Here is a 15,257-nt window from a genome sequence, read left to right on the forward strand (position 1 = left end):
TACTAAATGGAACACAGTTACATATGATGATGCAGGATCACCACTTGCGTTTATGAATATCCACGGCTTATTTCTCCTTGTATAGGGTCATAATTTGTTAGTAACATCACCATGGCACTAATTGTATGTCGCTCTGTGCAGACTTATCATCATCTCTTGGCTCGTAACATTGAAAGTTCAGCGTGCAAGTATTCATATAAAGTAGTTAAGACTATCACTTCTACGGCAAATCTTAACAGATCACTTTCACGTATCCTGGTATTTTTCTATAGCAGTTTTAAGTAAAAGAAAAAAAATATGTATACCTGTGTCACTAGTGAAGGCAGTATTTTCTGCACATTTTTTTCCTAATAGCTTTGTGAAGAACTTACTTATTATAATCATGTACTTAAGCAGACAGGAGAAAGATCCAAGGAAATTGGGAGATCTGAGAGTTCTGTAATAATAAGTCTTAGTGAATGTATAACAGACCAATTTTATCATCATTAAGCGTTCGCCTTGAATTTTATTGTCCTTAACCTGTATATTTTCTATCTATAGTATATAATCCCTCAGATAGAAAGTTCTTGCATTACAATGTATTATTTAGATTCCTTGTATATTATCAAATCTAGGTCTTCGTTTGAGCTAAACCTGTATATTACTGAATATCTGTTTTATCTTATATCAATGGCAAAACATTTTATGCCAGAAATATATATATATATATATATATATATATATATATATATATATATATATATATATATATATATATATATATATATATATATATAGGGTGTTCCAAAACAACGTCGTCAACGTTTGGTAGGTGATTTCTGACACCAAGATAAGACATAAAGTATAGACCAACCTTCGTGCACAAATGCTTCCTTTCGGAGTTATAGGCTGCCGAAAACATGAAAAAATGAATCTTAAAGGTTCATAGTTCAAAAACTAGGGGACTTATCTTAGTCGGATTAAGACTTCATTTTGAACTAGTATGTACCCTGTCCAAATATCCAAGTTCCAGAATCATGCGGTACTTCCGAAACAATTTTTACAGAGGTAGTTGGTTAATACTTCAAATTATATCCACGTAGCCAAACTCCCTCTATAAAAATTGTTGCGAAAGTACCGCAGGATTCTGAAACTTGGATATTTGGATAGGTGCGAATAATAATCGTTAAAAAACTGCTCTCTTACTGGTCAGAAAACTTCTTCCACTTCTCCCACTTGTAATTTTTTTTTTTTTTTTAATGCTTTGTTACAGTACAAGAATCAAACAAAAATTAATAATAAGACGGGACAGAAATGCAGGAAACAACTTCAGCGATTTTTTTAACAGTATGTTTTCTGAGCAACCATTGAACTTGAAAACAGGGTTTTCAGAGAAATAATATGTTCCATTTATTGATGAGGATGTTAGAGTGGCCCATGTCCTTTCTGATAATGTGACACGCGCTTCTTAGGTTATGTAACAGTTTCGGTTGGGTTAGCGACCAATGGATAAAGATATCTTGATGTTTAGACTTATTGTTTAGTTGGATTGGAGTTCAGTATCTCTTTCAGCACCGAGACTATATGAGACGTGGATCTGTTGCTTAACGTGAGATTCGAACCAAATGAGCTCCTATCACCAGAAATCCAACATTTAGACACAATATAAAAGTGTTCTAGAAGTTACAGTAGGTGAAAAGACAGTTGTTTAAACAAAATAGGTGATTGGTTATTGTTCAGTAAGAAAGACAAAATAATTTCATCAGTATGCTAATGTCTTATTATAATAATGTGGGTTCACTTAAGCACGGTTTCTGTTCTCAGTAACATCCAAAAAATTGAGTTAATTGGAGCAAAACGAGTGTTATGAAATTAAGTAGAAACGTATTCGTCAATTTGTTGATAGGTTATAACAAAATAATAATAATAATAATAATAATAAAATTTATGTCCACTCATTTATGAATTATCCTACCAAAGGGTGAGTATAACATTAAAACGTTGTTATAATATTTTTGAAAGGTAATATTTGTGAAAAGGAAAATCAACACGTATTTTTATTTCATCAAATTTATTTATTTATTTGTTCTTAATTCGTATAACAGATTACAAGTTGGAGAAGTAGTTACAACAATTCCGACTATTGGCTTCAACGTTGAACAAGTAACGTACAGAAATCTGAAATTTCAAGTATGGGATCTGGGAGGGCAAACAAGCATCAGGTAACATATGTTTTTGTTTAATTGTATTTGTATATATTTTAGTATTACTCCATGGAGATCATTAATGTTTGAAAAACATCTTTATATTTTATGCATGACAGAGCGTGGAAAAATATTATTTAAACGAGTGGTAAGCGGTAGGTTAAAAATTGTCATTATTGAAGTTAAGATTGTGGTAAAGATCGAGTAGAGTTAGCATGCTCTCACTACTTCAGGACGGAAGTCTCATAAATCATTTCGAGTTGGCTTGAAAGAATTATTTTATTTTACTTTACTTCGTGCTCTTCAGTTTAAAAATAATTTTTTTTTCATTGTATCTCTTATATCTAATTGATGAAAAAATTAGCATTACATTTTACATTTATGTTTGGGTTCTTGTAACGTAACAATATGGTATTGTACAGTGTTTCAGTACTTATATTATTGAGATACTAAGTTGAGAAAAGCATAATGAAAACTTAATAATTTCAAGATTACTGATAAGAGGTATCTGATGTGATAATCAGTTACAATGTGAAAACCATGTTCCCAGTAGAATTACGAAAAATAACAATTTCGAGTGTTAATTTGAAGATTTTTTTTATTAGATATTTTTTCTCTCAGTTCTGAAATAACTCGTCAGTCCTTAAAAGCAGTATGCAGGAAACTAAACAAATCTCTTTTTTGTAAACTCTGGAACAACTGTTTCTGAAAACAAAAACGTGATTGAGTGGATAAAATATTCCTCTGCATCTAACCGACTTTGAGGATTACCATAGAGCCAGTGCACTGAACGTAACTTCTGAAAAATAGATTGTTAAGGTTGTAAAGTATTACCTAGTTTAGCAATATGATGAAGCCCTTGGTTGTTCTTTCTTCTATAAGGGAGATTGTCATTATTAATATACTTGTCTTAATTGTATTCACAATGAACGTCATAATAATAACTATTGTAATTCCTGTCTATAACAGAATCTAGATGTCGGTATTTTCCTCAGCTGTAGGCAGATTTCTGCTTATTATACAGATTAAATTATACTATTTGTAAACTAATAAACTGTAAATGTTTGCATTAACTCAAGTTTCCGATAAATACGGGTTAAACAGAGACATTTTTCTGGAAACACTAGTGTAATTAGAATATCCGTGAAAAGTAATAATATTAAATCTCAGTAGAAGCAGTGTTGCGGTGTACATACTCTAGTATTTGCTAATATAAATACTAATTCCACATAATTTAGAATATATTAAGTATAGCTAAGGAGATAGTACTGTATTTGTTCTTAGCGTAGAAGTTTCACATACCCTAAATATATGAAATGTAGCTAAAGAAAAAAATTATTTGTTCTTAACATACAAGTTAAAGTTAACGAAAAATATTTGAAGCATAACTAAAGAAAAAAGTGTTTGTTCTTGACAGTGGTAGGAAAGACGTTTCATTTAATTATCATTATTTTACAGGCCGTATTGGCGTTGCTATTATTCCAATACAGATGCTATAATATATGTAGTGGATTCAGCTGATAGAGACCGAATAGGCATATCAAAAGAAGAACTATTGGCTATGCTAGAGGTAAGAATTTTTTTTAAATAAATAAATAATTAAAGATATTGTAATACATGAAAGAAAGAAAGAAAGTTGTTTTAAAAATTACTATTCTACTTAGTACGCAGTGGACATCTCCGTAATTTTTCACCCATTCATGCCCTCTCTGCTGGTCTAGCAACTAGCGTACGTATTTCTCCAGGGCTCGGTCGTGACTGTATGATTATATTTGGCACAAAACACAGATTCAAACTCCGAAGGGAACTCCTTTAGTGCGGACTCAACATTAAGGTAGTCTCCAGCTCTCTGTCGATTAGTATGAGTTTCAACAAAAGAGACACTGACCAAAGCTTAAAACCCACTTTATTTTAAATTATAATTTGTAACTGTTTCGGATATCTAGCATATCCTTCTTCAGACACTATCGAAAATCTGATGGATGAAGAAGGATATGCTAGATATCCGAAACAGTTACAAATTATAATTTAAAATAAAGTGGGTTTTAAGCTTTGGTCAGTGTCTTCTTTTGTTAAAATAATCAATCCAAAGCCATGAATAGTCTTACTAATGAGTTTCAAAATACTAATAAAACAATATGAAAGTTTTAGTACACGAATAACTGACGAAATATTGAAGTCAACTATCTAATGATTTTCCACGTGAATACGCAACACTAATAGAAGTTAGTTGATCCTCTCAATTATACATTTAATAATATCGATTAATTGTAATACACAGTATCGTTTGGTTTGGTTCCGGAACGCAGTCATCAAAGAAGATAAAGCACACTGACCACTTCAAAGCCTGCGAACGACGTTTATTGAATAAGCACGTGTTGATAAGGAAAGGAAACCTTGTAGGTGTATGAGAAACTATGATTCATCTCTTCCATGACACACGTATGCCTCGGCCAGCCTAGTAATTTTACCAAGGCTTTACTTGAATTTACTTGGAACCCCATATGAATTCCAGCTTGTTGGAAAGAGCGGTATCAGAAATTCATGCCAGTACGGTGACTGTGCAAAATACTAATTATTTTAATTATATTTTAATAACTTGTATTGTTGTTGTTGTAAGTTCGTCACAATACAAAATCTACAATACGTCCTATTTACAGTCCGTTACGAAATAAATACACACCGAAGAAATTTTTGCGTATTTCAACATGTGAAGTATATTAGTAACAATACCATTAAATTGTTTTGCATACATTGTTTGGTGTTTTGTCTATTACATATTTAAAACTATGATTCAAATACAATATATTATATAATAAGAAGTTGCAAATGTTAATACATTGCAAAAAATTAATGTAATTGTTTTCATGAATTATATGTGAACATACATTAACATCTCATTAAAGAACATGAAAAGAATGCGGGTTTTGTTGGACAGTACTATTAAGTGTAGAGAAGCCAAAATTACATAAACACAGTATTCGTAGGACGTAAAACTTAGATTTCATTTCATTTTTTGTAGTTCTGTGACACGGTTCATTTCGTCTTGAAATATGAAATAATGTAAGTTCTTCCCTGAGAAATAATACATTGCAGCTAAGAGAAGTTTACAGTTTAAAATATTCATGTAGTACTGTGCGTTGACTGGTTTGTTGTAGATTTCTAGTCTTCCAACACCATTCGATGTGAAACAGGTCCACATCATTACACTCTCACCAAACTGTAATGTTGGTGAAATGCAGTCACTATTAAGTTCTTCCCCACTTTTCATCCAGTTAGACACCATTGCCTTCCCAAGCACCCTAAGCTTTTTATTATTATTATTATTATTATTATTATTATTATTATTATTATTCCTTTATTTTCAACACTCCACGCTTTTTTACAAGCTGAGAAAATGTTTCTTGACTCTCGTGATTTGCACTAAGCATCGGCTTCTTTCGTGGCATTTTCTTCCGAATTGATTTTTCCCTTAGCTGTCTAACAACTGTCACGTTACACTAGTACCAGTACCATCAAACACAGTTGAGAAATAAATTTGTCATGAAGAGTACGGTCTGCTTGTCAGGGCAAACGTATTTTATTTTTCTGTCTATGCAAGGGTTTGTTTTTCGTTTTCGCCCACATACGACTTATTATACATCATTTGCTTTTTAATAAACCTACCAACTGTTGTATGGAGCAGTTCAAGTTGTTTTGAAATCCGATATTGCGATATGATAAGCATCTTCCCTTGCTCATGATGAGATGTGTCGTTCAGTACTTGGCCCATTTTTAGTACGTGAACATCAATTGAACAACAATCAGAAAAATCACTGATAGCTCAGATATAGATCGTAAGCAACAATTTACCAAAAAAAAAAGTTCATGCACGGAACTAATTTTAATAAAAAACGTTCAACGGATCAACATTCATGGGGCACCTATTTGCTGGTGAAAGAGCACACCAAGACTGGCAACAGGAACAAATAGAAACGCATCAAAATGCGATGCACAATAATCGTTTGATATTTTCAGCTACTTTAGAGACAAAAGTAACAAAATAATTTCCTAAGGAAAATGACATCACTCGAATTTTCACAGATGGGGCAGTTATTTTGTAACGAACTATATTTTCTAAAACAGCTATTAAAAATCTAAGGTTATATCTGCTTTGTATATTTACTAAAATAGCTCTGCGTTTCTTAATAGTTCCAGGGTGTCTACTGATACTTGAAATACTTGAATTATACTGGAATTTAATTTTGATACTGGAAATAGTGGAATTTTGATCCACATACTGGAAAAATCATGAAACTGATAATTTTTCAACAATACTTTTTTGTAATTGTTTTAATCGTGTTAGAAACAATTTTGTATCCATTGAGATTGTAATTTTTTCGAAAGCAAGAGTTGTATACATTTTGCGATTAGACATTTAAAACAATGGGTAGAGTGGAGAGCTGTGAGGGAGTTGGGAGGATCTTTAAAGAACGTTAAAAAATCATTGTATTAAAAAAAATTCAAGATTAAATAAATTTATTAAAAATGAAATATTCTTTTGATAATAAAACAATTACAAACCTGAAATCATCAAGAGTGTGATTATTCCTAAAGAACTTTAAAAAAATCATTGTATTAGGTACAGGAATTTTGCTGATAGTTATACTGAATATACTGGAAATGTACTGGAATTTTGAAAATGAAACTCAGTAGACACGCTGAGTTCCCTTATGGCGTTTTCGATTGTTAATATAATTAGATAAGTCCGATATGTCCCACAAAACTTCCATTGGTGCAGTTGCATTTTTATATCTGTCGTTTGCACTGAAATGATGTGACATTATATCCAGAAACTTGAAAAGACCAAAATTATATAATAAAAAGTGTCTCTCATGTTAAATCGAAGCTATTAACCGATACTAGCTGTCCTCATTCCTGCTTCGTTGTAAGATCCTGTTTAATATTACTTTGCTATCTTCTAAGCGTATGCAGATCTCCTATCCAGAGACTTACAATGAAATTAGTCAGTGGCAAGGGGTGAATTCACACAAATTTGGTTGAATTGGAATTTACCGTCCCTTTCAACATCAAGGCTGCTTGAGACGTGGACCTACAGCTTAACGTGAAATCCAAACCACAAAGCTTCCACCGGGGATCGAACCAGTCTTCTACGCTGAAGATGCGGATGCAAACCATATAGCCACGAGGGAGCTCACAATCTCGAAACAAATGCATGTTATGTGTATATTTCGTATAAATTACTAGATTATCGTTATTTATTGAAAAAAGAAAAGTTACCTATTATCCTTTCTGCATGGGATTGAAATCGGTCAGGAATGGGGGAAGTTAATTTTCCTGCAATTAAAAAGAAAATTCTGCAATAGTTTTTTTTTTAAGCGTTTAGTTTCATCTTCAAGACTTAACATATATTGTGTAAAAGTAGTCAAAGATAAAGAAGATTTCAGTAACTATGTCTTTCCTAGAAGTAATCAAATTTTTCATAATGCATGGCGTGTTCATCCATCGGTGTTTCTGAATGGAGCCTTTTGCTTGAAGTTGACATTAGTCAGGGACAAGGAGTCAATCGACCACCAACTTTAAGAACATGTTTCAAGGAAACTTTAATTAAATAAACAAACATACTCTTGGAACTGATGTGAGTTTCCTTGGGGTCGTACGAATTAATTTTGTTGATTAGTGAGAAATTTTTCAAAGGGAAATGTTAAGAACTCCCAACTTAAATAAAAACTTCCGCTTGCTTCTGCAATGTACAGCATCACTAGAACGCTGCTGTTTTGTAAGTCATTTTCGTACTTTCCCTTATAATTCAGAACCCTACAAATGGTTAGGATAATTGTGTTTTGTGATATATTTTCGTTTCTTCTGACAAATGCAGTATGTGTAGAAATAGTGTTTAAAATTTGTTTATTTAATTTAGTGTTTATGTCCGAAGACTGTTCAAATTACTGTATAAATGTTTTGCCTATACGATGTGAAGATCGTGGTGACAGTACATTCTTATGTGGTGTTAATTGCTCAGAGTTTAAGGTGCAGTGTTTGAAGAATTATGTCCTCCTCGTACTTCGTTACTGTACTATTAGTTTTCATTTTGACTATAAACAAGATAGTCTTTCACCCACAAAAGAGACTTTGAACTAGTGACTCCTGATAGAAAAAAAAAAAAGTTAAATATGACAGGAGAAAAAAAGTTAAATATGACAGGAAATAACAGGTAGATTAAAAAAATTTACAAGCGTCATTGTGCAGAGTATAAAGAAGTCTTAAGATTTCGACTGCAATTGCGATCTTCTCAGATAATGAAATAGGGATGGGGTAAAAAGTAGTCTCGAGAGTGGAGAGATAACTCATTCAAATTGCTAAAGCAAAGTGGAAGACTCATCGACAGCTTAAGTTTGCTGTGGAAAGGTATGAGTCAAATGATCGTTTTCTTTTGTTTGTCGAAAACCGATCTTTGGTGGACGACGTGCCTGCCGTTCTCGCAAAAACACGCGAATCATATGGTTGTAGCAGAAAGAGGCTTGCTTGAGTAAGAGAGGTTTAAAGAAACTGGAACAAGCTAAGAAATATTAATTACTGTTGACAAAAATTGTAATACAACTGCAATAAGAATTTCTTAAGTAGCATTCTACCATACTGAAGATTACTTATATCTTTCTAATTGTTTCTCTGTTTAACCCATGATTGTTTCGGGGAAAAAAATAGTTAACACGTAGAAAAGAAATGTGAAGATTCTCTCAAAGCATTCTAAAAGGTGGTGTAGGATGCCATAGTAGCGCTTACATAACTGAGTTGAAGAGAATGTTGTGAACTAATAAACAAACATCAATACAAACAATTCCTCGAAGGCAAGTTACTCCCACAAGGGAAAGTATGGTTCCAAGTAATTACTCTGCATTCATGGTAATGCATCTTACGTATTTTTTCTCTCTTTTTTTCAATATTGTATAACTTTCCTAGTGCACTAATACCCAAAGCAAACCTGATCCTATATATTTTGGTATCTAGTCCTATAATCTCAGTTACAATGGCCTTCGACACGATCATACGAAGAGTCCCGCGGGAAGTTCGTGAAATATATGGTTTAAAAAAAATGAAAAATGAATATTATTAAAGATAGCTTTAATTATATTAAAGCGCTTTCGTGGCTCGAAAACAGCCCAGATTCTCTGAGCCTCCCTCAAGGAGAAATTACAGATAACTAGATTAAGAAAGGCGCTTATCAGTATTTGGCCCCCCATGATAATGAAATTAAAGATTTATTTAAATTATCCTTAGCCAAACACACCCGTTTATTCATTCAACTATGAACATTTTCACAAATGAGTACTACCATCCTCAGCACAAGTCCTTTCAGAAAACTACTGTTACTTGACGAACTACATCACCGTTGATTACTTTCTACTATATACTATAACTAATGCTCTTCAAGTAGTATTTCAACTAAGTTTTGCTTGTACTTTTAACACTTCTATTTCTATGCACTATCTGGTATCATATAAAGCTGGCGATTTGGAATTAATGAAATGTGCTTTGAAATTCTCACCGTTTTTCTCTTAACATTTAATTTTATTTCATTAATAAACATGGAATACAATAAACAAAGTGAAAGAAAAATCACGAAACTTAAACTTTAAACCATGGTATCATCTGACATACAAATTTAAAATCGGTGTCCTTACTTCATTGGACAACAAACTTAGGATGAGAACATATTAAACTTTGGCTTGAAATCTCTCACTTAGTTAGCTAACAAGTTTTAAATCTGTGCCTTTACCATCTTAGTCCTCACTATACCCTTCAGACCATAAAAAACAGTTGCTTGAATCTACTTCTAATAAGGTACAAAAAAAATCTCAAGGCAAAGTTTATATTTTTTCTCAACGTGTTAAGTAAATAAATATATATATATTGGGTAAGTACAGTTTTAATAAGTATTTAATATGCATTCTACAAAAGTAGAAAATCAAAGATTCTTTAATACTTGTGGGAAGCATACAAGTAATTATGCATTGAATCTCTAATAAAGAGAAACAGGTGCATAACCATTGTGCGATATTATTTTGTAATCACTTTTCTTCCTTGAAGTCCTATACTAGCAGTTGAAAAAGTAAATAAATACTAGAAAGATTAGTATTGTTAAAATAACTCAGCTTTAAGCATTCGACTTTTTTTTTTCAGTAACGAAATTATTCGAAATTTAACAACAATAAGGAAGACCCAAGAATTACCTTTTGCTTTTTAAGTCGAGAAATGAATTGTGATGTTTGTAGAATTTATATTGTACTTGTTCAGTTATTCCAAACGGCCATAGCCCTATTGTATTCCTGATTTATCTGTCTGTACCCGATTTATCATGTCTCGCATAAAGTTCTGTATTACTCTTATTTCTTTATCGTTTATCTCTTATTCTAATTGTTTTTTTTTTTTATCTTAATTAGTGCTTCATTTGTTTTGTAATGATTTTAAATGTTGGATTTATGTCTTCAGGAGGAGGAGCTTCGAGGTGCTATATTGGTTGTTCTTGCAAACAAGCAGGATATTGAAGGAGCATTAAGTGTTGCAGAAGTTCATCAAGCGTTGGGCCTTGATGCTCTGAAAAACAGAACATTCCAGATATTTAAGACATCGGCTACGAAAGGGGAGGGCCTGGACCAAGCAATGGACTGGTTATCAAATGCTCTACAAAATAAAAAATGAGAGTGGAATTAGCAAGAATTGTTTATGTCATGGTCAATGATGAACATGTGAATTTCTGAGTGCAAGTGCAAATGAGAAATGAATGGAATTTTTAAGGAGCTATGTTGAATAAACGGTGGTTGAGCACCGACCAGTGATGCTTATAGACTATTAATAATGATTATATTATGGTCTTCAGCTATAAGGGGAGAAAACACCTCTTACCAATGCAATGGAAACTTGTTTTGTCTTACCATGTTACTCTTATTTAAACAGGGCATAGTAGTTTCCATTCTATCTTCCTAAAACCTTTTAAATTTTTTCTTTACTAAATAACTAGGCAACGCATTTTTGATGTTGCTTATTGGTTAAAGTGTTTAAAAAGAGAAAATTCGTCAATGCATTCGAAAGCATAATTAATAATAATGATGTCAGTTGACATGTGCTTATGCATACGATTTCGTTTATCTAACGTTACTTGCTTCTCGTTAATTTCGTTGTATCTCTACAAACTGTTTGTAGCAGGGAAAGAATGGAATTTGACAGTGCTTCCCTTCGTTTTTGTGGTGTTGAAAAATAAATGCTGCTCCAAGTCGTAATTAGTTCAGGATTTTTAGAAAAAAAACTACGCTAAAGTTTAACACTATATACTATTCTAATATTAACATGCACTACGTAATTAATTGATCCTTAATATATTTGTTATTATTGTCCACTTTTCTGGTTTGTAATAAAGGAATTAAGTTATGTTTGTTAATTTATGGTAATGTGTTTTTAGCATCTCAGTGATTGATTTAGGAGTTTAACCCGTGTATGCCTACTTTGCTTGTTTTCTCCATTCGTTTGTCGTAGTTTCACATTAAAGCTGATGTTCTTATATGTTTGAAACCTTCGCTAAACAGATTAAGTAAAGAAACTTTTTTAATGTTCTTTTTTTAAAATTAATTAATGGTTGAAAAATTTAACATTTTCTGTAGGTACTAGTTTATGGAGTAAGCTGTAACCATAAACCATGTATGCTGAGTAGAACAGAATTTTCGTGTGCATTTAACTATACGTGCACTGAGATTTTCTGTATTAAATCAGATTTGCTTTGTTGAATTCGGAGGTGAAATGAAGTCTGTACATAAATGACAAAATTATTCGCCTTAAACACGGTATGAATCTGAATGTGATATTTTTCTATGAATATTTACTCGTAATAAAATAACAAACGAAACTAGAAATTTGACGATGATTGATTAAATTATTCCGTGTGTTTTCTAATGTTTCCATTCATCTGATGTAGGGATTAGCATAATATTTTTTGAATTCTTTTCATGTAATTTATACCGTGTGTGTGTTTGATTTAGGTTCGACTAAGTAACGATAGATGCCTAAATCCAGCCAAATATCAGTATTACATGCGATAACCAATATTACGTGGAGAAAATATTTTTCGTATATTTTAAATTTTTAAAAATTTTCAGTTTCTTTGAAATATTTTTTAGCTATCTGAAACAGTTAAATTCAGTTAATAAATATTTAACACGTTGATTCTCAAAATCCACATACGACACTTCTCGTCTTGTGTGTTATGTCTGAAAAGAAAAATTCTCTCATTTACATCACAGAATAAAAGGATTGTTCGAAAAATTCTTTAGTTTTCACATGCTTCGTGTGTTTCTGATAAGTCCTGCTGCACAGTAAATTAATATGCTTCTGTAAGAAATATCGGAATGTAGAACAACAATATCACTGCCATGGTTTATTTATTTACTCTTTATACTAGCTTAAGCGGATCCACCTAACTTGCTGTCTATTTTCGTTACTTGACTTTGAATTTTCTTCAGAGTGTGTAATTTAGTCTCAGATTTATTGTTAAAAAAAATGTCCTGTGGTTTTCTTACATGTGTACAATATATTGGCTAGCAATATCGCACGGGAATTGAAAATTGTAGTAGTATGTAACTGTAAAGTTACGAACAAAGGTGACATAAAAGCTTTTTTGCTTTCTACAGAAGTGTTCTAAAATTCATCTTTCGAAATGCTAAATGTTCTTATTGTTATTATGCTAGTTTTCTTTACGATTATATATTATATATTCGTAGCATATATAACATTATAATACGTTATTATTAAACACGAGTTAGGAATTTGGCAGTAAGAATGGGCGTGATTACATTTGAATTATTTATTGAGGTACATCAACGATATACATTGTACGTGAGCCAATGCATCAAACATACTCCACTACTTATAAAGCAATTTCTAAAATACTTAAACCGAGCTGTCGAGACCCCATTCCTGTATATTTCATGATATATAGAATATGTGAAATCATTTGCATTGCAGTATCATACTATTTACATCTAAATGTAATTAAGAGAATCATTACTCATCATTTTCGGTATTATGCCATAGGTTACAGCTTACTGTAACTTCACGTTTAAGTGTTTAATGGAGCTGGGTTTTAAAAAAATGGGAATATCCTTTTTCTCGTAGTGAAGAACCAGTTGACATTGTTTTCTATTTACAAATAAAACTGTCAAATCAATTCGTTCCCTGCGAGTACCTAGGATTTCAAACAAAATCTGGAAATCTTGTGTATGAATAAATGAACCTTAATCGTCAATTTTACTTTAGCAAAGCCGTCGCACGGGCTGACCAGGAACTTTTGGTAGGATTCTTCATCTGTGTTTCTTCTGTTTTCTGTTCCGTTTCTTTTTCTTTTCAAATTTTCAGTGCTCCTAATGTGTTTCCTTTATATTAAATACGTTATATTAAAGTTTGTTGCAATATATTCTATAATTGTAAATATATTCTAATTTTCTAGTTCAGATTTCATTAAGATCATAATTTAAGCACGGTTCATTTCTTTAATTTATTTTTGTCAAGGGTGAAATCTTGTACATTTATTATGAGAATATAGAGAGAGTTAAGTATATGTGAAGCATTGCATCAGTGAAATATACGAGAAGATTAAATACAATGTTTTTCACTTTTGTATAAATATAGGTATACAAAAGAATGGATAGTTAACTTATTTATAATGTTTCAAAAATATCTTAATATATTTTCACCATTTATTGAGTACCTTGTTTCATGAAGGCTAAGAACATGAATTCGTGAAGAATTTGTGATCCCTATCGTATGATTATGATAGGAATGTTTATAAATAAATTACACATTCCGTAACAAAAAAATGTGTTAAGTCCTTTTGAATTTAGTCAGAGTTCTTAAATAGTAAATTTCTGATTAAACACAATATAAGTATCTACATTTCAAATGCAGTATCAATATGTACTAGCAGTTGCCCACAGCTTCACTCGCGTGTATCCCGGCATTGGTACAGGTCCTTAATATTTCGTTAATATCCTTAATCTTTACATTTCACAAATATTTTAAATGGAGAAGTTTGTTTGTTTGACCATTTTATTATAAAATCTCAACATCCTGCCTTTTTTCTTTCCTTCTAAGAGAGAGAGAGAGACAACACTGAAACAGGTTTTTAATTATTTTTGATGTCTCTAATCTTAAAGGACTTTGATATATTATGTCCATCTTATTTTCCGGTGAAATGCGTGCCTAATTATTATAAATGGTTTGTCCATATACCAGATTTTGTGTCTACCCTTCAAAGAGTCGGAAATAAGTACATTGTACTATATTTGCCACCTTCATTTCGCTCCTTTTCATGTCGAATTTCCGAAACTCCTTTCTTAGTGATGTTTCAAGCTTAATCAGTTTGGCCTGGGCGTTGCTCAGTCAGGACTACTACTATTATATATAGAGATTGTATCTAGCAGCTGTACCTAGGTATAAAAATACAGTTTCTAGGTATGTGTATTACTGAAAAATTAATTATCGGGGCTAGTTACAGCATTTGAAATGTGTATAAATCTTACATACAGCTAGATAAAGAAGAAATTTAGATACTTTTGAACTTTTAATGTATTTCGCCAAATTACACGATGTGTATGTAGTCCATGTGGATCCATTTCTGAAATGGTTCGTATATCTCAGGATAGAGGAAACTGAAGAAAATATCGTTATTTCTCAGCAGAAAATAATTTCTCTAAAAGCTTGACGACTATATTTTACAGTACTTGTTTTGTCATAAGCCGCCATATTCTCCAGGGAAGGAAGGGGCAATGCATATTTTATAGGAGATGACTCTTATCTTACGCCAATACAGTCTGTATTACAGATTTTTAAAGTGTACTTGTACTTATCATATGAATTCCATTCCGACTTTCAGCTTTGTGGACTATCGCCCGACAACGCCAATTCCATAACAAAAAAACTACGTTAGAGGAAAAATGTAAGAATATCATCTTATTGCTCCCAGCAGGTTTTTCGCAGATCAATGAGGGTACGGGGTCAATGATGTAAACACTGTTTTAACAGTCCGAA

At 32.1% G+C, this 15,257-nt stretch overlaps 1 protein-coding gene across 2 annotated transcripts in view; it reads left to right on the forward strand.

Annotated features, from left to right (window-relative positions):
* The window catches only part of Arl1 (ADP ribosylation factor-like 1), a 29,931-nt gene extending 16,098 nt beyond the window's left edge, over nucleotides 1–13,833 (forward strand). For both annotated transcript variants that reach the window (XM_081751629.1, XM_081751630.1), the window contains exons 3-5: nucleotides 2,085–2,201; nucleotides 3,642–3,753; nucleotides 10,674–13,833. In XM_081751629.1, coding sequence (XP_081607755.1) covers nucleotides 2,085–2,201; nucleotides 3,642–3,753; nucleotides 10,674–10,883 — 439 coding nt within the window. In that variant the 3' untranslated portion in view covers nucleotides 10,884–13,833. The remainder of the gene's footprint in view (nucleotides 1–2,084; nucleotides 2,202–3,641; nucleotides 3,754–10,673) is intronic.
* The last annotated feature ends 1,424 nt before the right edge of the window (nucleotides 13,834–15,257 follow it).

Source organism: Thermobia domestica, chromosome 3, assembly GCF_964235325.1.
Source record: "Thermobia domestica chromosome 3, izTheDome1.hap1.1, whole genome shotgun sequence".
Classification (NCBI taxonomy): domain Eukaryota; kingdom Metazoa; phylum Arthropoda; class Insecta; order Zygentoma; family Lepismatidae; genus Thermobia; species Thermobia domestica.